Consider the following 25719-nt stretch of genomic DNA (forward strand, 5'->3'; position numbering starts at 1 on the left):
AATTCTTTCTCTGGTAACTTTTAACGGTCTTCTGGTGACACCGTAGAAATATCTGGCTGTTTGTCAAGTACAGCCTCGGTCACTGATGTGAAAAGTCAAGCAGATTCTTCTGATGTCTGCTGTACAACTTGACGTTCCCGCTCAAACTTCCTCTTGAACGCGGCTCTTGTTGCAACAAATTTCTTTAGAACCTCTATTTGTTTCGCATCCATTTTTTCGTTTTATTTATTTCTGTTAGACTAATTTCAGATTGTGGCCGTCAGACTAATTTTCAGATGTTTACCGTTAGATTAATTTTCACAGTCTAAAAACTTATCTATTCCACATCTGAACATACGATTTCGATCTCTTGTTAGCTTATCAAACAAGAAAAAGTTGTGTCTGTCATCACTAGTAGCTTTATGATAAAGTTCGGCAGATTTGTCTTTAAATACACCCCGCACTGTTCTCGGGCTATATTTTGTACGTCGGTACTGTCTAGTCCAGTATATAATATGAAATAACCTGTATTTCGCCTGATAAATTGATCCACGTTATAAAACCCCTGTGCCCAATAGACTGCATTACATTTTCTGTTGCGAAATAGGGAAAAATAAGATGTTATCTTAATCGTCTCTGCATTGCTTAGGAATTTAATCTCCGGGTTGTTTTACTATAAATATATCATCGCCTACGCCAAGTTCATTTTTCAGTTTTTCATTGTATTAGCTAAGCAGCTCGTATTTATCCTGACATTGATTGATCTTGTATATATAAACTCGATCGTAGAAGAAGAGATTAAGTAACAGATTCATCAGAAGATTTGTTTTGCCCGACCCAGTTCGTCCCACTATCAGATAATGGAAATCCGGTAGGTCGTGGTTATGTTGATGTTCTATTAATCGCTCCGTGTCAGAGTTAATGATGCTCATCTTGTATCAGGTAGTCAATAAACTGTATCAGGAGGTCAAAGTTAAATTTTATCGTGCAGTAAGTAATAAGAATGAGCTATTACACAAAATTCGGTACGTTAATCGACAGCTCAACAGAAAAAGAAACTACAGCCACTACAAATGGCATATATTTAACAATCTATCTCAAAAAATCTGGAGCTATAATGACAGGTAACTTAAGTGTGTCAGGTCAGCGAATGCTCGACCTTGAAACAACATATCCACCAATCGATGCAGATAACTCACATACTGTAAGTTTTTCCCAACTTAGTGCGGTCAGCAATAGTAAGCCAGCAATAACTGGTGGAAAGATGACTGGAATTGTCAATATGAGTACAAATAAAATTGTGCATCTTGAGACTGAATACCCCCCGCTAACGTAAATAACTCAGAAGTGGTAAGTTACGCACAACTTAGCGCGGTTGACAATAGCAAGTTGCTATTCTCTAGCGGGACGATGGCTGGAAATACAGATATGGGAGGGAAATTAATATTTAATACTCAACTTGATAACACAAATTTGACCAGTAACGATTCCGTAAAAAATGTCAAGTTTGTCAAGGATAACTTTGTAATAAAGTCCGGTGGTACAATGATGGGGAATCTGGACATGGGATTGAGCAAGATAACAACTACGGCAATTCCATCAGCAACATCAGATTTAACAAATAGAAATTACGTCGACCATATGATAGCAGGAAATATTACATCAGGATGTTGTTTTGATAACCCGGTTGGATTTTCGGATTCACAACATAACACGTTCGATGGTGATACGAATACAATGTTTAATGGTGAATGACTTGAATGAGAAAAAACCCACGACTAAAACTTGCGTGCAGAAGAACCAAATATTGGACAAATTAAAATAATCCGCACGAACCTAATAATGCAACAAATGAAAATACAAATAAATGACCTTACACAGCATAAGGACAAAGTGAATGATTCACATTAATCTCACAAGACGAAAAGAATGAATAGTAAAGATGAGCTCATTGAAATAGTGAAAAATGAGGTATTTTACTTTAATAATAAAATGATGAAAACAAAGGGAGAGATATCATGCACAATATCTTTACAATCCAAACGACACCGGAAATTACAAACCCCAAAATTATCCCTCCGGATTTTTTAAGATAATTGGCATCTTTAGGAGTAATTATGCTGCACTTATTTAATGTACTCGCTGATGATGCACTTATTTAAGAGTCAACATGCAATTTATTTGTAAGATCAAATGGGGCGATTGTATTATAAGGCGTTTTATTTTTGAGCCCATGCTTAACATACCTGTCATCGTATCATCGGATTTCGCTACTCGCTTAAAAATCGTAATCTCAACGACTTATTTGCTAAACGTCGAGTATTTCGTGTGTTAGGCCTGGATAACTCTTATAAAAAGATGCTGTTAGAAATAGTAGATAACAGTCCTGACACTAACCTGCTAACATTAACATATCTATTTCTAGTAGACTCTATCACCGGCGCTAAAGAAAAGTATAACGTGTATCACATTAATGCTGCGCTAAATACAGTAACATTAACAGAAATTGAGAATTAAATTGAGTTATACGATGATGTCGAACGAGATATATTTTATCAGGAGCTTGATGAAATTACAACAGTAAAACCTAGTATGGATGAAGATTATGAAATACATAATAATTTTTACAAAATTGGGTTGAAAAACGCAAACATGATGCTGGAAAGTTATTGACAGAAGCAAAATGCAAAACCATAAAAGAGCTGATTGCTGGATAGCTACACCTGTACACCATACATATCGATCAAGCAGATATTTGCAGTCTTTTGAGTTTTGCAACAGCATATGCAATTCTCAGGCAACATCTAGTACTTAAAAATTTTAAGCTGGGACAGTTATGTTGTTAGTTACATCGATGAAACAGAAGATATTTAATATGATATTGCTAAAATACAAACAAATTTTGATCCCCCATTTTTATCCTCACTTTTAACAAATATCAGATATGATGATGTCTCATCTGAAGTGTATGATAGATACGGAGAGTTTCTTGCCGATCCTGTCAATATAAAAGTTAGTGCTCTAATCAATAAATATTCCGCTGAAAATACTTTCACTACGGCAATTGAAATAATAACTGAGACAGTTTCATAGTGACTAAAAAGAAATAATCGACTTCAACCACATATCAGATGGTCTCCAGGACAACGGCAGAGACCAGGTGATCAAATACTATAAATATTATCATACAAAACTTTACTGTGTCAGACAAGCTAGAAAATTTTATAGTAAAATAATAAGCACGCTAAACTAGATTCGTAAGATACTAATAACCAGTGGTATTATTTCCATAGGAAGAACATTAAATCCATTATTGTTGATAGTGACATGGGTAGGTACTGTGAAATCAGCGGTGAATAAAATGATTGGACCAAAATACGATAACAAAAATACGTCTTGTAAAATAGCAGCAGCGACTTATGATAAAAATTTTAATCAACTTCGAGCTTATCTGCGTAGTTAAAAGTTTAACATATTAGATCTGATACAGGAACTGCGAGTCAGAGACGATTTGGACGTTGATATGATACCGAACAGAGTTGTGAAATATGTAAAACGATACTCAGTAAATTTTGTGTGAATTTAAAAATTAAGATAGTACAATTCTGTCTGAAACTAAGGATAGTAAAATTTTGTGTGAAATATGAAAAATAATTATAGATTACTTCATTTGTATGGGAAAATATGAACGAGTGTTTCGGATGTAAATACTGCAAGACCTAGTGACTACAGTATATCCATTCGACAAAACGAGTTCATATTTTCCCATACAAATGCAGTAACCTTGTTATTATATGCTCATTTTCTTTTTCTACATATTACTTAAGTATATTAACAAAATATACCACAAGAAACAAAGTAACTGAATGTATGCCGTATTCCAAACTAAATACACAAGTGCAGATTCATCATTACACAAAAAAATCATTATTGCTACGCGTAATCCTCCGCCCAGATAAATCTGAATTTCGTCGAGCACTCGACATAACTTTCGAAAGAAAATGGCGTGTCTAGTTGAAATTTGGAGTCATATTAAGACTGAATGCGCATTGCAATAACTTTTCCATCTGATCTGGAATGAATATATTTTGGTATTTTATTTTTCGATTCTACAAAATTTTTTGATTATGGACTGGATTTACATGTGACAATTCCACATGAAATACATCGGATTGAAGAAACGAGGGAGAAGCGTGTTGACATCTGCAAATGTGTTTCTGTTTCTGTCGTTGAATGTTAGAAATCATAATGGGGGAAATAGATGAAGTCTTTCTATTGCAATTATCAAAACGACGCTATGGAATTTAATGCTTATTTTATTTTGAGTGCAGTAAGGAGGATGTAGTTACACTTATATTCGAAATTACAGTACAATTTCGAAATGTGTAATCAAGATTGAGAACTTATAACATGGCTGATGTAATTCGGATTCGCAGAACTAAGAAAATACATTTTGAGGATATTCAGGATGTAAAACTGTAAGTATATTTTTTTGCCATTCTTATTAGCAGTCAAAGAAGACAGTTTATGCCTTGTCACTTGTAAGTTATTTGTAAGGACCCTTTTTTTGCGTCTACTGTATAGCTAGCCTAAATCCGAAACATTGTATCAAAAAGTTAACGCGGAATGTGCCAAAGCAGCTGGTATGTGGCAGTCCACGAAACATCGGCTTTATTTCATTCAGAAACAAATTTAATCAACCAAAACGTAAAACGGTTACTACGCGAGTGTATATGATTTGTTTAAATCAAAAGTGCTGGCGTCCCGTCCATTGTTTGCTTACATTAGAAAGTAGTTCCTTTATGCACGTGAATGCAATATGAAGGTGTGCAATATGGTAAAATACTGAAAGATTCTGACAATGTAAAGTTAACGGATAAAAAAATAAGCATATAATAATGGAAGATATTACATTTGAAGATACCACGTTAAATATAAAAATAATTTTTTCCGAGGTAAGCAGATGACGATTATGCTTGACAATGAAAAGTAAAGCACGTATTTCAAAAACAGAAATACGATAAAATTGTCTCTGATTTGCATGAGAATTCAGATTATTTTAGTAAGCTTACCTGGGTTACAGATTCATTTTCTGATGTTACTGATAATCTTTACAACCCAATATCTCAGAATAAATACACAAACACCACAGTTGATGACGAACTGAAAAAGTGTTATGTCGATAAATCAATGGTCTCACATGGAAATGTTATTAAGATGCTAGATCATGGCTCTCCTATCACAAGTAAGCTTAATCTTATCTTGTTTTGTCATGACGATAATAATTATGTAATAGCAAAAGCTGAGATTCTAAAAATATCTCGGCAAGTGGCTGTGTAAATTATCGATTTTTTTTATTACTGCATGTCATAGCGAATTATTAATGCGCATTAATATCAGTCAGACGTGTGACTTGATGTGGAAAATCACGCAGTGTACACGTGATAGTAATTTTCCATTAAGGTCAGCATGGATAGTAGTTAGTATAAGTAGGCGTTTCTAAGCCAAAACTCTATTTTATCCGACGACGATGGATGATTCAATGATAAGATCCTCGAGCTAGGTAATCAAGTAAAAACCGCAGTAGTGTGATATAAGGGGGCATTTCTAAGCCAACCCTATTTTGTATGACGACGATGCTGATTCAATGATAGGTCCTAGACAGGTAATCAATAATGAATTCAACGCTGTTGCCTCAACAAGTTGCTTTCAGATTTATTTAGACTAACATGGGGGTCTGGCGGGGTAATCATGATGTCGTTCTAATACAAAAATAAAAAGGTTTTGGCTGAGAAATCCCCTTATATATAACTACTCCTTTGAAGTGGAATGATGGGTCCGACTACGCTGTCCAGTATCTCTTATAGTGCAACAATTCACAAAGCTTGCTCCATGGCCAGTTGTGTCACCTTACCTCGTTAATATGGACTCTTCTTTTGGGGGAAACAGCCCCAAAGATCCGATATAAGTTCAAAGCCACGGTTTTCGAGAATCTGGATAAAATCTAAGACAAGGGGATCGTCTCATTCCTCTCAGAGCCATTAGATATACATCGCTCACGGTCAATACCAAACCCAATCTAGCCTTCAAATATGCTCGTGAGGACTGCTTACGATGATTTAATATCACGTATACCGTCCCCGCATCTGCACATGGACCCTCACTAGGAAGTGTGTGTGTGTGTGTGTGTGTGTGTGTGTGTGTGTTTTAACGTAGCTTTAAAATTTTTAATTCATATCGCTACGATAGTTTAAGGTGATGTATAGCACTGGGGCATCATGCCGCAGACATGTAGTATCATGTTCCACCCAGTCATATTATCTTGACACCACGCCTACCAGTCCTAACACTAACCTATTAATGCTGAATGCCACGAGAGGCAGCTGCTAGTACCATTTTATTTTGTCTTTGGTATGACTCGACCGGGTTCGAACCCGCGACCTTCCGCATCCGAGGCGGACACTCGACCCACTAAGCGACCGGAGCGGTCCCCTCACTGGGAAGAGACATCCACTTAGTGGAAACATACTGTATAGCAAGTATCACGATGGTTCCATGCCACTCTATCGCCAGTTAGTGCCTTTGTGCCCGGTTGCTATTACGGGTCCAGGGCAGCCGATGGACATGATAGTCCCCTATTGATTAACAATATTTAGGCCCATTACCTTACAGATCCGTGTCCATCTAGTGTCGTCACAAACAAAGGCCGGACGGCTACAGGTTTACGTATTGCGTCGAAATTTAGTCCTGGACACCGGGACCAAGACAGACAGTTGCCGGTAAGTACTAGGAACCTCGTCATAGAAAAAGAACCCATAGATATATTTCATCAAGACTGAACTTTAAAATCGTATGGGGATCGCGTACGACCATTACATATTCTGGTGCGATATTTTCCTACGCCTAAGGGCATTTACAGAGATTAAATGTCCCGTATCCCTCCCGTGCACCTTAACATGGGCTTCCTTATCCCAGTCAGAAGATCTCTACCCCGTACTGGACGCATATCGGGCTATCGCCAGTAAAGGGCCACTCTATCTAAGTGCCGTTCATTTCAAAGCTAACTTCAGTTCTTGCAAGAATCGTATTTCAGCCTAACAGTTCCTCCGGAACAGAGTATGTCTCCCGCAGGAACTAATTTCAACGAAGCTTTCCGGTTATAAGTCGATTATCGTAAATCCACTACAAATGATACTGTTATCATAACGGCGGCAGAAACTCTCTTCTTTGGAGCAAACATTGCATACGTGGTCCCATCTCAGGATTATGTAAAACCATTACGTAGCTTGCGTCAGGTGGTCCCAGGCAAGTACAATCATCATTCCAGGAGGAGACTAGTGGACAGTGGCTCACACAGAATTGTCTATAGACGAACGCCATACGGAAAGTTTTCCATTGGTGGCAGGAGAATCTTCACGGAAAGTGGATTCTCATTCTGTCCAACAACTCCACTCGTGAATTATCTTAGAAGGCAAGGGGGAACGATGTCCCCAGAACATTGCGTCTTTGCGAATATCTAAGTCTTCAACGACAAATCCATGTAAACGGTTATCATGCTCCGAGTCGACTACATGTATTAGCGACTCACTGTACCGGAAGAATCAAGTAATACAACAAAAATGACTCTTCATCCCTCGGTTTTCGTTCGCATATGTATCCGCTGCGATCAACCACCGGCGGATCTAATGGCGACAAGGGAAACGCGAAACTCATAACCTTTGTCTAACCAGCCGCGGATTCGAAGGCCTGGGCAGTCAACACTATTTCCATAGCTTGGAACGGCTTGTATGCATTCGGTCACCCTCCAACACATCTATTTCCAACCGTGGTACAAAAAACAAAAAAAACAATCGGACTGTCGCATCATCCTGATTGCTCAGATCAAATGGGACCAAGACCTCATCAAAATAAAGAAAAGCCCGACGATATGCTATCTGATTAAAATCAGATCTAAACTGTCTTACGTATAAAAACAGATAGCATCCGCTTAAGGTCATGTTCCAGTGAGCAACGTTATTACCATAATCGATAATTCTATCAGCCAATTAGATGAAATATGTTATCTTCTCATTCTGGAAGACTGAGCAGTATGACTGAAGAGTATCAATGTGTGTCGAACGATTTGATTCACTTTAAAATTTCCGAAAGCTGCATTTCCATTGGCTAAGTCAAAGGTCAGCACAACATGACCATTAAGAGGTCGCTGTCAGATCTTCACGCAGGACAGTTGAGATCCGAATTTAGTCAACTGAACAGTATGTAACATCAAACTATAGTCGTGAACCAACAGCTGGATTTTGTCGAACTACGAAGTGGTGAAGGTCGCGAGGTACTCCCACCCCCACAAAAACACACAATTCAAAAAAGACAAAAGGCAGTTTAGTGTTTATATATTCTGTCAAAGTTAAAGACTCTGTTGCCGGAAATGCTGAGCCAATCACCTTGTAGAATAAATATATAGATAATTCCGATTGGTTGATACATGAGATGACGTTGTTGGTATAATTAAAGATGGATATTATCAGGAACCATGTAAAAAATTTACACCTATATAACAGACTCGGACACTATTCATCTTTAAAAAGAACCAAAAAAAAAAAAAACAAAAACAACAACAACCATAACAAACCAAAAAAAAAAAAAAAAACATAGGGACTATATTTCACTATTGCGGCTGCAATAATAATAATACTATTACTAATAGCTTTAATTATTATTATTATTATTATTATTATTATTACTGATACTACCACTAATAGTAATACTAATACTGTGCGTGATTTGGATTTTTAATGTAGCTTTAAAAACAAATCAGTCATATCGCTACGATATCTGCAGTGCGGCAGTTTATTGTGATGTCTAAGCACAATAATAATAATAATAATAATAATAACAATAATAATAATAATAATAATAATATTTATTATTATTATTATTATTATTATTATTATTATTATTAAAGTTGGGGATCAGCGATAGTTAGTTGGTAAAGCGTCAGACCCAAAACCAAGTGTTGTCAGTTCAATACTCGCCCAGGACAGCCCGAGTTGGCAGAATATGTGTGTGCTTGGGAAAGGTACTGAGCTCCCATTTCCTCAGCGCGATATAGACAATAATGCTAAAATAAAAAGCCAAAAAAAAAAAAATAAATAAATAAACTCACTTCACATTAAAGTAATCGGATGGATACTCAAATACTCAAGGGTGGTCGCGCAAAAACACATTCCATCAGGTCATGAGCACCGTTTCGAGAATGTTTATTTTTACAAATAAAAATGATCCTGCATTTTTCATTCTGTAATTTAGAGGCTTGCCAATGGGCAGTGAAGTATGTCTTTTCATGATGAGAGGAATAGGATCATATCAGCGAATACAATCTTTGTCTCAACTTTGGTATTTTGAGTTAATTAAACGTGTAGTTATAAAGTAAGCTTCAAATAAATATTTTATATTTTCCTTTTTCTTCTTTTTCCATGGAATGAAAACAATTTTTTTCAGTAAAGAACACATTTCATCGTTTTTTTTTTTTTGTTTTTTTTTTTTTGTTGTTGTCATTTTACGCCATTCCTCGCACTTAAATTTTATTTGTACTCCTGCGACTGGTGACCTTTCTGAGTTTTGTAGAATTGACCTGATCTTGACAGACACTTATTTGTCACCAGCCTACTCATGCGTTCTAAAACGTGATCTGATGTGGATAATGTCATGTGCAGTTACCAAAACAAAACTTATGGGGTAAAGGAAGGGGGAAAGTAGTTAAATAATACAGTTTATCTTAAAATCTCCAACCTGTTCTTGTTTAAACTTAAAAGGTGGATTAATCTCATTTTAATTTTGTAGGAATATAATATATAATGTGACAACTGTCATTTTTGAAGTCCCTACCTTAATGTAAGTATAGAAGGAGTCAACGACCCTAAATTTGGCCTCTGTAACGATCTATATATGCCTGATCAAACCTAACCGGAAAGCACTCTCGATTACCACAAGGAAAACATGGAGGTTTGCAAACAACAGATCTTTTTGATCGTGGCGCTGGTACTTGTGACTGGTGCACTGGCCCAGGTTTTGAGCTTTGGAAAATGTCCGAATGTCCAGGTGAAACAGAACTTCCAACTTGAATCGGTATGCACCATCGTATTTTTCCTTTATTTTACTTTCCTTTTTTCTTTTCTTTTTTTTTTTTTGTTTGTTTCTTATTCTTAGGGATGGGGGCGTAACTTTGTTTTGTAATTAGGCTTTTTTCAATCTCCCGGTGTTTTTATAAAAATAAAAAAATTATTTTCAGGGTGTTTCGACCATTGAAATCGCTCTAGAGTCTTTTCTAATCAACAATTTGGTGATTTTTATGCAAGAGTTTGATTTATGCAGCATTTCCTACCAACACTGAAAAGAAAAACAAGACAATAGTAAGTTAACAGTATTAAAATCTACATTACAGTGGTTCCGGGTGGCCTAGTGCTTTAAGTTACTCATCTTTACAGATCACCGACATAAAAGCTTTCAAAGCTCATGCTAGACATGCATGGGTATGAGAGAAAGCTAGCCAGCAGCTTTTCGTGGGTAGTTGGTTCTGTTCGGGAATTTTCCAGGTTCTTCCTCCACAAGATATGCTTGACATTTATGTACAGCAGTGGTTCCCAAAGTGGGCGCTTCCACCCCCTGAAGGGCGGTGGGATTATAGAGGAGACGCTAATGCTGAATAATGCTTTTTACGGGGTAAGGCATGGGGGCGCTGAGGATAACTAAGGGGGCGGTGGCCTAAAAAAGTTTGAGAACCGCTGATGTATAGCTTATCATGTGCTGAAAAATGGCGTTAAACCGCAAAAAGGCAAAGCAACAACAACGTACATTACAAATTATAGACCCAAGTGCAGTAGACGCGTTAGGTTTCGGTTGATTACATTTATTAGTGAATGAAGTAAAGCATCTGTTTCGTCCATTTGAAAGTAAAGATGATACAGGTAACGACGTGGACGAGTTCACTGAGTCAGAAACGAAACTTTCAGAGAAGCAAACAAATGAACGTGATATTCGCAATGTCCGTAACAAACGTGAGAGACGCAGTAATTGAAAATAACGTTCTGACCATTGAAAACGTTACTTAGGAGACTATTTATTTGTTTTCGCAAATAGAATGGTTAGGACTATGACGAGTGCTGCCTAGGGTTTACAAATAAAGCATAGAAAAAGCATGTTGAGGCCAAGAGCTATCGCCTATCTATCTGAGACGAACCATTTTACAAATCTGTCAAAATACTAGATTCGAGGCACAAAAAAATACAACTGAAGTTTTTTTAGTAAGAAACTAAGAGTCTCAGAGCTAATAATCCAAGACGACGAAAGCGTATTATTTCCGCTGGGTAAGTATCATACAGCAGCTGCTTTTCAATTTCCCCCGTGTAACTATGATAGCGATATAAGTCACACTGTCTGAATCAGGTCATAGCGGTCCCTCCATCAACGAAATGCATGGGACAGAGCATGAACATCGTTTTTTGGTTTGTTTTTTTTAAAGCTGGTAATAACAATGCTAATAAATATACTTACATTTCTGCATCTTGAATTTCCTCAAATTGTTCTTTCTGACTTTGTTCTTTAAGTCCGAACGATATGTCCTGCAAAACCTGGTACACATAGAAGCTGTACTGAAATTTCGAGTAGCCTATATTTCAGCTGAAATCCATTCACCTTACTGCACTGAATCGACCCAATAATCCAGTCCCTCATAATAAAAAAAATAAAATAAAAAACCCACACACAGTTGAGTTGGATCAAGACAGAAACAAAATTCACTTGCACTCATTCACATTATAACTATAAATTTCAGTTTTAAGTAGACCAAAACGGCAATTATTTCTTTAAACTGCTGTAGTGCGCGCGACTAAGTTAAAAAGTCGCTGGGCGGAGCTATGTGCGCACGAATATTGTTATTGTGTATTGATGAATCTACGTTTGCAAATTTATTTTGGAATGAAGCATAAATTCAATTACACTGTTTCTTGTAATGTCTTTTATTTTTAAGCCTTATGTAGTTAAACAAAATGAGTATATAATAAAAAGTTTACTGCATTTATATGGGAAATATGAACTCGTTTTTCTGATAAATACTGTACTCCGCATAGTCGTGCAGTATTTTTGAGAAAAACTCGTTCATATTTTCCCAAACAAATGCAGTAACCTATAACTATAGTTTATTATTTGTTTATGTCCACTTTATTTAGTATTCGTATGGGTTTTATTTTGTTTGTGTAACGAGTGCCAGTGGCCTACATTACTAAATACATTTCTCGTCATCGGACTAAATTTAAACAAAAAGATACAAATAGTTTAAACTGCAAGTGTAAATAGGGGAAAAATTTTTAAGTTTACAGAGAATGTTGATGTAACTATTACAAATACAAATCGTGTATTTCAAGAAAGTGGTAATCTATTGTAACGTTTTTGACTTGCAGAATATATAAATGTTTATGAATCCAAAATGTTGAAGGAACTTTCTAACATAATGATGGTTAGAGTTTCCTTATTCGACCTAGAATAATATAATTTAGTCTAAAATCCCTCTAACACTGATGCACAAGCAAACAGCGATAGTCGTTCTTAAGGGCTATTTGTAATACGAATAGGCCTAACTGGTGGGTGGGTGTGGTATATTCAAATATCATGTATAGTGCATTTCCGCTAGTGTGTGACAAAGCACTTACCGCAATACAAGAGAGTGAATCAAATTAAGAAAAAGACAAATTTTAACAAACTTACAAACGGATCAAGTAAGTTTTACGAGCAGTTGCATTCTTTAGAAGACGGTACCTCATACAGTTTTGGTGGATATTACAATTGTCACTAATTGTGAATGCTAACGAAGTATAGCGCAAAATACTCAACGATGGTGAATGTGATATAGATTCACGTATTTATCCACGTGTTTTTCAAATTTGGATTGTATGGCGTTTCGAATAGGCCACTTAATGAGTTGACACTATTTGTACAATTAGTTATGTGCATGAAAGTGGAAATTTAGTGACATTTACTGTATTGTGCTCATTAGTTGTTTATATTGTTTTCTGCATGATAAAATGCTGCGTATGGCCAATACAGGCCTTCCTACCTTTTTAGGAACTACTGTCAATGTTGTTCAGGACTGATTAGAATCTACTTCATTTGAAAACAGTATGTGCAGAAAAAAAACCCAGCTCAAATTCATTTTCTCCAAGCTATAACTGTATGAATGTATTGATGACAACAGCAATACAAAACTGCCATCACTAGTGACGACAGCCACCCTTAAATTGATCCACATTTTACACACAAAAACTAACTGAAAAGAAAACCAAGTAGATATTGTTATGTATATTTGATTTAATTTATATTTGATTTAATGTAATTGACTGTTTGTAAGTTTTAATTTTTTAAAATTTCATTGCATTTTAAAGTAATGTAATTTTGTTTACTGGAATCTGAGATTTTCCAGAAATTAGTTTGACCTGCTGTTTAGTTATAAACACCTAATAACAGAACTTTGTATCTAAAAGCTGACCTAGTTCCTGGCCTTGATTGAGAATCAAGTAAGCAACTTTTTTTAATATGTATTCTTACTGTCTCATTCATAAGAGTAAAATCGAGGCTGACTGGGACTAGGCGACTTTAGAAACGCTCTGGTGGCCTATTGGTTAGAGCGTCCGCCTGTGATGCGGGAGGTCGTGGGTTCGATACCCGGTCGAGTCATACCAAAGACTTACAAAAATGGTACTAACAGCTGCCTCGCTTGGCGCTCAGCAATAAGAGGTTAGTGTTAGGACTGGTCGGCCTGGTGTTAGGATAATGTGACTGGGTGGGACATCATACCACATGCCTGCGACATGATGCCCCAGTGCTAGACATCACTATAAACTGTCATATTGCAGACATCGTAGCGATATGATTGAAAAATTGTTAAAAAGCTACGTTAAAAATCCAAATCACACACACATACATTAGGTGGCTTTAGAGGTTAATAGCTTCTACGATGTTCTCGAAATTCGGGTTTTACCTGAGGGTTGACCCTCATCCGGGAATTTGTTTTGCGTCTCAAGTTAGTGTATAACCGTTGTCTTTAGAGATTTTAGTCAGTTGGGCGTTTTACCTTCGACACTGAAAGGTTTGTTGTTGTGACCAGTTGAGTTGAAATTTTGTTTTATGGAATTATTAATTCTTTTTCATGGAAATATTTGAGTGCTCACACAGAATTCTTCGACAAAGACATATATTCAAGTTTCATTCGGAATTCAAAAGCCAGAATATTTTCTGTGATTCAACAAAGAACTATAGACACATCCGTACTATAAAGGCTATAATATACGTCATCGCCCTCCATTTTGGATCTTCGTTGGGACTAGAACTCAAATTCATCAGAACATTTTATTACTAGGACTAATTATTTTTAATTCTTGGGTTATTCTTGGATCATTTTGGATTTGATTCTTAAAACCGTAAGTTCTTTTTTCATTTTTACCTTGTTGTTCATAGGAAATAAAATATTTGTTAAATTTTGCAAAGCTTGTTGTCTTTACTTTTTCTTGTTACTGATTATTAGAGCCTAAACACGTAAACAATATAAATGAATATTATTAGTTTCAATACAATCATTTGGGACATACACACATGTGCCTGCATATATATATATATATATATATATATATATATATATATATATATATATATATATATATTCCTTTAATGTGTACATACAATAGTTTTACTCAACCTAGATTTGAAAGCAATACAAGAGGATGACAAATAAAAAATTATTACTGTACACACTATATTATAGTTGATTATATCAAACATTACATTGTGAAGGAAGTGCAAATAAAAACAACTTAAGTTTTAGATACATTTCGTGAATTACTACGTGTTACTAAGTGTCTCTCGGTGCTTTGTCCGAAAACAATATGGCAGCATCCGGGCAAAGTGACATGTTTTATTTTTAGCACAAGTTTGATTTTTAGTACAAACTCAGCTTATCCTTGCCACTAAATGGATTAGTCAGTAGTGTTAGTGACATTTTATTTTAGCTACATACAGACTGCACCTCAGCAAAAGTTATTATTTCGAGCACTCACAGCTAAATGGTGAATAAATACATCACTGAAAAGAATGAGACATCACTATTACCATAATATTTAGCCAATTCGTAATCAGAATACCATCCCCCACCCACCTGTATTTAATTGTGCATTACCAATAGGCCTTAATTCGAAATGGTTGAACTGGTGGGTGGGTGTGGTATAGTCAAATATCACGTATAGCGCAAATAGAGCAACATGTTTTAGGACGATGAATATGGCGTGTACTCCTGCATATATATCCATGTGTTTTTCTAGAGTAGATTGTACGGTGTGTTTAATGGACTACATATAGTAAAATTGTTTACACTTACATGTACATTGGATTGTACGGTGTGTCGAATGGACTACATATAGGAAAATAGTTTACACTTATATACAATTATGTATGTACATCGTACTGGTGATTTAGTGAAATATTTATGCCTTTGTGATGACTAGCTATTTGTGTTGGTTGTTTGTATGACATTTGTATATTGGACTGGATAAATTATTTTTTTCTTTGTACAGTGTTGTCAATTGTAAAGCCATGGGTTCATAAACCAGGATACAATGAGTCATTAAATGTGGCTGGTGGTCTACATAAACGGACAACATCAGAGCCAAGTCTTATGTTTCTTACACTTTTCCTTGAACCCATTATTAGGATAGCAAAAAAGTGGTTGGAGATTTAAAAGCAAAATTCATTCATTAACGAAGTTTACGTATGTGAATTACCAATTTTGGTACAATATATAGTTCAGTGTGTACAGAAAGACGTATGAGCAGAGGATATGAATCTTCCAGACTTTCGATTGTGGGGAGCATCACAATGTTTGGGACTAAAATTACTGCACTATTATTATTATTATTATTATTATTAACAAAATGCATGGAGAATTGTAATTGTCTTCATTGTAAAATGCTGCTAGTGGCCACAATTGGCCTTCCTACCCTTCTTTATGGAACTACTGTCAAGCTTCTTCAGGACTGACTAGAATTCCTTCTGAATATAGCATCTCGTCAACAAACAGGCGTTTTTATTTCGCGAGTACAACGGTCTTTTTGGTAATTTAATCTAGCAAATGTTGTTCCGCTTGAATTATTTTTTTGACTTTGGTAACTTTTAGGTTCCATTGTAGTTCTTCTATTAATAACGTCACGGCAAAGTACAATTGCTCGACAGACAGACTTTGTCCATACGCGTCGGGGCCAAGTGTAACACGCAAATGCGCTTTCTCCCAAGTATTTTTTCCTGGGAAATATTTATGTCTCTGGCAATTGCTTGCATGATTTTATGTTTACTTAGACTTAAATGGACTAAGCTCGTTCTTGGTGTTGCCAACGAGCGTTTTCATTTTTTTCCAAGAACTGTTACACATAGAAGCAAGTCTTTGGTGAATATGAATATGGGTTTTACTTTAGCCGGTGGTGTAAATATTGGTGGTTCAATATAATTGATGGGGAATTTATCGTTTTGGTTTTATCGAGGAATTCTAGTTTATCTTTGTAGAAACAATCCCTGAATGTTTTACGCCAGACAGTGTAGTCAGAGACACGTCGTTTTCGTGTTATATTTCGAAGACTCTAAGTTGGTCTTGAGTTGGGATTGGTACATTACAGTGATTCCTGCTTTCGATTTCTATTTGACATCTCCGTAATTATATTTCATTGTACGCGAGGGTATCTTAACCCCGATATTTGCCATGGAGTGGAACAAAATTGTCAATTCAGTGCATCCCCCAGGGATGCAAAACTGAGGGTTAAAAAATACCCTTGGTGTCAGAACTGGGGATCAAATAAAAAATGTGGGAGTCAAAAATGTACTGACAAATTTTCATCCGACTTGTACTCTTTCAGCTTGAAATATGATATTACAACTTGCACACCATACGCTCTCTCTCTCTCTCTCTCTCAACATACATATAAACCAACATGCACAATTAACAAACAAATGCATTGTCCATTCAGAGAATAATTTTATTAGTTCATTTTTTCTTTTAAAATCGTACTTTTAACAGTCTCCTTATAATCTTTTTGAAGCAATATTATAGACCAACACATTACATACAAGCCAATACAAAAAGCCTAATAAATCTTTTTAAACGAATGGCAGTCAATTTACTGTCATAAAATGTGTACTATCATCGGTTTCATTTTACTTCGTCCTAGAACAAATTTATCCAAAAATCATTCATCTTGTTTCTAATAAGTTACACTTGAACTTTAAGGTCTCTCTTTTATTGCAGCAAAGTTAAAAACCAACAAAATCTGCAATGACCCCCTGACTTCTGTAATCCAAATAAACGCATTTGTTTCGGCAAGTTTACTGCTTTTTTTGTTGTGAAAGAATGTCTTGGGTTATAATGTGTTCTCCAGATATCTTGTGGCGAACGAGGGCAGATTTGTTAAAACTCTTAAATCCTGTCACGAAAGGATTATTCACTTTTGCAGTCTTTTCAATCACGCTATCAGAAGTCACACCGGTGATCCTAATGAATGTGCCGTATTCCAGTCAAGGGAATTATTTTCTCCATTTTTCATTAAAGTTAAATCCACAGTTACTCTTTTGTGTTCTGCTTCTTTCACTTTCTTCGCCAATGATTTTAGTGCACGACGTTTTAATCTGGAGATCACTTTCTAGTGCAACAAGCACTGAGGTTAAACAGCAAGATGACATCTTGCTGAGCTCAATGGAAATCGCGTGAGAGCTCGCGAGATTAGGGGAAGGTACTCCGTCATAACATTGCCTATGTTAGTCTGGTTCCTTATTTCGTACGTCCCATGCGTTCCACTCCGTTATACGAATAGAGGAGCCCAACACAGGGGGTAAACAAAGCGGGGAACCAGTCAATGTCTATGCTCGAAGTATACACGATGCTCTAGTCTGACTCTACATCCCCCCGTTTGTTTGTACTCCCCTACCGATTTAAAAAACGAAAAGTTTAATGTGATAAAAAGTGCACAGAACTAAGTCAATTGAATCGTTGATTTATAATTTCTAACCTGACTGTGACCAGAATGGACTAATGCTGGCATCCCCTGCACCATTTCATGCTTAACGGACTTTCCATACTAACACGGCTCCAAATTGCGTACACTATAAGCTAGTTTATTTCCATCAGACAACATAATGACGTATTTCATCCTCTTCGGTAACTGCTGAGTAATTGCGTAAATTACATAACATTGAGAATTTGGAATTATATCCCTCTGCATATATGAACATAGAAAATAAACCGCTTGTTAAATACACATGAAAAGCAAATTTGTAGTTGTCATTATTTTCCTTTGCTTGATTCGACATTGTAAATATTGGAAGCAGACGACTTATGTCTGTACATATGTAGTTGTGGTACACCCCTTTGCTGAAAATGGACTTGTCCAGAAGCTGGAAATGGATCCTTGCATGTCCGTCTATTACACTGAAAACTTCCGTTAAGCACGAAACGCGCATAACATGACGTGTTAGGGCCACTCTGCTAGAGTCAAATTTAGAAACTATATATCAGTGAATGAATTGACTTAGTTCCTTGCACTTTTATCACATTAAAGGTTTCCATTATTTAAATCTGGGGGGGGGGGGTTACAAACAAACGGGTTTGTATTATCAGACTATAGTCCTACATGTAAGACCTGACGCTGATATTTATGTTTTGGGCGTCAGGGTCTTACAGCCTAACTAACAGCGCTGTGTAGTGTGTTTTGATGTCGACTAACATCGTAACGAAAGTCAAATTTTCAGGAATATCTCACACAACCGGCAACTAAAATAACGGCGCTTTTCTACAAAGTAAGGTAATAATGTTTTAGTCAGACTTTATTTACTCTGTCTTTTCTCTAATAAATTCAAATTCTCACAAAAGAAATGGACCTGTTTTCAAGTTTCGTTGGTCTATATTTCAGTTGAATGGAAAGCGATGAAAGCCGGCAATGCCGAAATTGGGTTAAGTGGAAATATAATCTTTAACGAAACGAATAAATATATAATATGCATATTGGAACTGTAAAGCAAAGTTTCGTTTCGTTCAAGAAAGATATCCGCCACATGAACCTACTTAAACATACTTCGGCATACCTCGACTACCGTCGCATTGCAACAAATTCAAAGGTATGTCAACGGAACATGAAAAAGCGTCCATTTGCTAGTGTCATATTTCATTCCGCCAGGTTAAAGACAGCACAGTAAGTATATTAATTACACATAAATTAGTGGAAGAGTGTCGATATATGATGCCAGATGTGTGAGATATTTCTGAAACTTTGACTACTCATTTTGATGTCAACGATATCGGAACACATTATACAAGGCCGTTATTTGGATAGTAAGACATAGCACCTAAACAAAATCAACATGTGCGGTGTCTTACATTTAGGACTAACACGATGCCAACCTTCGTCCAACGCATTGGTTATTAAATAAATCCTGATCGCATTATGCGAATCCTTTGCGTCAAAAAAGAAAAAAACGCACGGCAACAAAATGTATTTGTCAATTTTCTCAAGCGTGCGTCCCTGACGCACAAATGTGCGTAAAGGGAAACACTGTCGATGATGGCATGCCCTCACCGCAGATCCAGCACCCCTTCACCATCATCGTGTGGCTGTTCATGATAGATCATGTATATGTGATGCTAAATCTTAAACGTAAACACCAAAGATGGTTAAGGACCCTTGCGGATAGATTCTGATTCATTCAGACTGAATCTCATCTCTGACAATTATTGATAATGATACTCTATATGTGAAAAGTGAACAACATTGTCTCTTCGGTTATGCTTTACTCGTGAAGTATGACGTTGATGACCATTCACCACCATTTTCGTTAAACCCCACCAGCCTCTAAATTCTGTAATGATGAACAAGTATGATTCAGACTCGAGTAACTTTTGATGCGAGATTAGGTTTATCAAAGCCTTTCTCGACATTGACGAAAAGTAGTCGGCCATTTACCATGTCATTTTTGTTGCCTCTCCTCCTTTGGTTAATATTCCTCCCAATAAGCCTCCTTGTGAAACAACATATACGGGCCTCTAGACCTCAAGTAATTGTCTGTATCTGGCGAGCCTGAGCATCATTGTAGCTACGTAGACGTTGTTGACAAATCCAACATGGGTATCGGAGTATTAAATGTTACCGTTGACGTTCTATACAAGTATTTCATCGATTTCCAGCAAGGCATCACACTGGATAAAATATCTAGACGAGGCATGCGTTTGTTTATCTCTTTTACCAACTTTAATAGTACCCTTAGATGGGTACGAATGATAGTGAAAATCTCCTTTGCTTCGATCTCGCAACACGTGCATCCATATCAAATGCGGGATTGGATACATCTTGGAATTAAGCGATCATATAACGTTTTCACATGTACATTGTGGGTTTCGTCTAATCACATTGGCTCCCGTCTACAAAGTAATTCGGAACCCACTGCCATGTTTGCAAGTATCGAATCAGTATTGGCTCGTGCCAAGTCGGCCATACGTTGTTGGGTAATTTCATTGATGATTTGACTGATCGGCACGGAATTTTTGGCTGTGGATTTAAGTACCATTGGCTTTGCTTGTTCCTGAAGAAGCTTTGGTTTTGGATGTCACTAACTGTTGTTGTCGATTTTTAATCGATTGAAACACATGCTATCCCAAACTTTTAACCGGTCCACGGTAGCTCATTTGAAACCCTCGCAAATGGAAGCACCTTTGGGCCTCCCGTAAACAATCCAATGACTGCAGCAAGTCTATTTCCATAATTTTTTGCGTAAACGGGGTTTCTTTAGTTGACAACATGCACTGGTTCCACATGTCCACGTACGACTGTCATTTTGTTAAATGTTAGTTTGATCTCTAATGTACAGCTACATCTTCACTGTCAACTGGAAACCGTCCAACGCACGTTCATCCTGGTTCACAGGGAGAAAATGAAGATGCATCCACCATGGATTGTTACATTAAATATACATGGACGCTAAGGGAATAGTGGAGAGAAGATCACGGGGATGGGAGTGAGGAAATGCTGGTTAAAATCAAGAAGTAAACTTGCATGGGAGCTATGCTGATCATCATCACATCTGTAAGGTTTGCTCTGTAGCTGCAGTTCATTTATATCAACCTGAATCGTGGTGGTGATCTTGACAGTATTTGGCGTGATATGGCATCCTGTACACAGAATTGTGTTCCTGAAACATCTTGGGGACCAAGCGAGATTTCTTCTTGGCGACGACCGTCCAGTGTTAAACATTAATACTTAGGTTCAGTCGAGATGACGGAGCTGAGAGTGGGTTCTTGTACACATATGCTGATATTGGGATCCTTTTTAATAAACATCAAAACACTTCATTCAACATCAGCATTGATGGATTCCAATTTTGTACGCGACCGTGTAAAGTTCCATGATGCTTCAAGTTGAGCCATTATTCAAGAAGACAAGCTAGTTATTTGCGTCTAGGCTCTTGAATGGCTGCAATCAAATATGATGCCAACTTTAAACACACACAGCAAAGCTAGTGCGATCTCCAGTGTCAGAGACAACTACATATTTCGTTGCCTTTTCATGGCGTCAACGTTTACAACATCGTTGGATTTTTCTCCATCAGCAAAGACAGAAACATTGATTTGTTCTACATTGGTGTTGGCGAGTCTTCGCCCATGCACACAATGATTCTCGACCATGCATCCGCAACACCGTCACAACTCAATATAAGACTTGACCTCGATGCAGCATTTTATTCGTAGTCTGGCGCTGATGCAAATACATAACGCAAGTAAGTGATTTACAGTATTCGTAATGGTATTTGTTGGACAGTTGACGATTACCACAATTATCACCTTTCCATCGATTGCATCCCAGTGCCTTTGGCCTTTGTTTGTGTGTGTGTGTGTGTATATATATATATATATATATATATATATATATATATATATATATATATATATATATATATTCTTTGATAGAACTGTTTTGTGTTTTTTGAATCTATGGTGAGAGTAACTTGTGAGTATTCAATTTCTTAACTCGGACAGCATATATTGTTGCAAAGTATACTGCAGTGGATAATATTGGATTGTATGGCCTTTAACTGTAAAATATTTTTCACGCATGATGCTAATTTCCAAACCTGAGGCACTGTCTAGTAACTAGGCTTTTCACTAAGGTGCAGAAACCGAGGACTACGTTCAAAATAGCTTTTATCGCTCAAGCAAGGTTTTATTCAAGCTGATATTTGGCTAAATCATTGGTCACTAGCCAGTATAAAGTATTACAGCATTTCATAAATGACCCCCCCCCCCAATGATTTCAAAACGTATATGCTCTGTTGTATATTGACTCGATAGTTTGTCTTTCTACTGGAATCTTTTTTAATAAAACTCCTGACATTGTGTCTGCCACTCATATTCTGCTGTAGTTAGACATTTCTCCTTATTACGTGCAAATGCCGTTGGTGCTTCCATATATTATATCTGAAGGCATCTCTTCCAATTAATTTGTTATTGGCTGTGATAATGAAGATCTTCGCTGTCCTTGTCATCTCGGCTTTTTTCACTGCCTTCTTTGAATATTTCACTGTCTTCATTGGGTGTGTCACTATCATCATGGTCACCAATAGTGCTCACTTGCACCATCGACTCTCTCAATGTCTGCGACTAGAAGCTCTCTGGTCCGACATTGTACAATGTCTTTTCTGCTTTTTTGCTTTATTCTTCGCCGATTTCCCGAGATGTTATCTCCTTACCAATCTCTACCTCCGTTAATTTGCTATGGAGCTCTGGATATATATTTCAAAAGTTTACAGCCATTTTGGGCCTATTCGACAGATCGATATGAAGCATTGAGGCTAATCAGCTATATAATCATTTCTGTGACGGCACAATCACACCGACTGCATGGGCAATTTAATTTTTGTATCGGCCACGGACTTAAATTCGTTCACAGGCAGACTTGTGATTAATAGCTGTACTACACTAGGAAGCAGAGGGGCTGCAGGGGATTTCTATGGAGGTGGTACTTGCGGGTTGCGACTTTGACAGGTGTTTATGAAACAGATGGATGCATTAGCGTTGCACTTGCTTGTACGAAAACAGTAGTTATATGGCATAGAAGGCGTTAACCCAGATGGATCAAAGAAATTTCAAACCCTTACTTCACTACTGCTTGCACTTCCAAATAATTTAAAGACTATAATATTTCCTCCTCGTCATATAGACCGGGTTTTGACTTTGAAACTTTCTCGGACCCCATAAATTATATTTTTTAAGATTAATTGTCAAAATTCCAGTTATAGCAACACTATTCTGGATCAGTTAACAATCCGTGAACAACAGCTTTTGTTTTAGCAGAGATCACAGCACCATCAACTTACAGTAAGATAACAAAAATATATTTAAAAGTGATAAGATAACAACAGAAAGAATCCCCAATGTAGTTGAATTCAGTGGTTATTCTACATAGAGCATAACACGATCAATAACTTAATTTTATATACAGGTGTTTTGTAAACATGTGAGAGAATAGCACAAATTACAAGAAGTGAATTAAACAAGTATAGTGTGACCCCGCAATAACACGGTAGTTGGGAGCCATTAAAACCCGACCGCGTTATATACCGAACCGTGTTATATGCAACCAAGCTGAAGTAATTGTAACCCACCCCCCCACAACGAAAAATGTGGAGGGGGGGGGGGTAATAAATGCGGGCGGTAAAATAGTGCTTCGTCGGCACAATTACCATTTTGAATTGATGCATATTAAATGAAAAATACACCCGTAGTGAAAACAGAGAAGACATAATATAACAGTTTAGTTTATTTACAGAACCATGGATTGGTACATATACGTGAATCCTGTTTATATATAAATGTCTAACGTATAGCATGAATAGAATATCAACACCGTGTACTCACCTGCGAACCTCATCATATACATTGAATCCACAATACACGTGATTCCATCTAAAATATGCACACACAGCATTAAAATATTCATTAATTTTGTAACAGGTCATATTGGTCTGAATTCAGTGGAAAAACATAGCACAATCACGTAACGAATGACGAAGCACATTTACTTTAAAGTACGTTCCAAGTCGGTAAAAGTTAGTTTGCGTTTTAAGCCGCCGTTGGCATCAACTTTTTCCCTACAAAAAGGAAACTTTCACAGCACAGTTAACGTGTTCCAGTCACGTTGGAAAATGCAAAATTCCATCAGATTCCATCACTTTTATTTACGTTTGGTACTGACTTCCTCTGAAGAAAAGTTCTTTGCTGTTATTGAAAGATTGTAGTCGGCTTTCTTTGATGAAGGGAGCATGCGCTATTGGAGTCACCTCTAAAGGACAGCTTTGGAGAACCAAACGAATGCCCATTTCTTATTGTGGCGGCAACATCAAATAATTGTAATGCATGATCGAGACTGGTATTTTTACCATTTGCTGAGTACGTTTTCATAACAGTCGGTGCTTCAAAGGTAATCTGTTTCCTTTGAAATTTCATCAAACTACTTTATCTCTGTACATATTTATAAAGGAATTGGCCGTCGTTTAGACTATTCTAGTTACTGTCCCTCCGTGCCTACTGAATAAACCAATAAAATGTATTTTTTTTTATACATTTGTGGTAGTAGCGTGATGCTGCCTTCCGCGCATGCGTCTGAAAATTAACAAAGGGTCAACGGACGATAGAGACGCAGGTATTCTGATGACAGGGATTATTACAGAAAACGTGAGCGTTCTGAAGGATTTAATTCTGAGTGAAACGAAGAGGAATTCTACTTATCATCCACATACAAATGTCAGTCTTTGTAAATATGTTAATTACTAGCGAGCAGCCGAAAATCCGATGAAAGATAGATTACGAGACAATGCCTCGTCCAGTTGATCTCCGTTACCAGAAATGTCAACAACAAAAAATCGGGTATTTCACAACATACAGAACTCATGCTAGATGTCAGAATAAGCGGATTATGATATAACAATGCACTGTTTAGATGGTTTGTCAGTATGTACAAAGAATTTGTTTATGTAACAATAGATAAATTTCAGTGCATTTTATATCCAGTTTGCGGCTTCCTATCATGGGGCCTCAGAATTTCTGCATTCCAAACCAATGGTTGTATATAAAAGTTTAAACAGCCAACAATGTCGCCAACAAATAAAAAAAGCCACATGGTATGTTTTGCAGCTAGTAAGGAAAAACAATCCAAGTTTGCGACATTGGCGAAGACCTACGCGATCCCAGAATAAACTGTTTATGCGTGTTTTCTTCTTCTTACTTTTAAGAAGAAAAAAAATTACTTTTTCGTGTACGAGAAAAATACTTTTTCCTGTATCAGAAAAATACATATAAAATTTCAGGATCCAGGCCACGATCGTATTGTATTATTCATACGCGATCTCTTCCCCAAAATGATAAGCAACTTTTTACGTTTTATTATACTTTTTAATAATTTTTTGTGCACAAGAAAAGTACATGCATGTGAAATTCCGGGAGCCACGCCACGACCGCGTTATATCCGATTTGCGTTATAACGGAGCGCGCTATAGCGTGGTCACGTTGTATATACATCTAACTTAATGACCAACTTTATAAACAAACAAACTGATTACTCACCATTTCCATCATTATTTAATGTTGCTTTTATTTTTCCTAATCTTTTATGATACGAT

The 25719-nt window shown here is 36.8% G+C and overlaps 1 protein-coding gene across 1 annotated transcript in view; it reads left to right on the forward strand.

The window, feature by feature from the left end:
• Nucleotides 1-9912: 9912 nt before the first annotated feature.
• LOC149786180 (apolipoprotein D-like) overlaps nucleotides 9913-25719 on the forward strand; it is a 33532-nt gene continuing 17725 nt past the window's right edge. The window contains exon 1 of the mRNA XM_089976537.1: nucleotides 9913-10104. Coding sequence (XP_089832663.1) covers nucleotides 9976-10104 — 129 coding nt within the window. The 5' untranslated portion in view covers nucleotides 9913-9975. The remainder of the gene's footprint in view (nucleotides 10105-25719) is intronic.

The sequence above is a fragment of the Sinohyriopsis cumingii genome, chromosome 12 (assembly GCF_028554795.1).
Source record: "Sinohyriopsis cumingii isolate HCF-2022 chromosome 12, ASM2855479v2, whole genome shotgun sequence".
NCBI classification, from domain to species: domain Eukaryota; kingdom Metazoa; phylum Mollusca; class Bivalvia; order Unionida; family Unionidae; genus Sinohyriopsis; species Sinohyriopsis cumingii.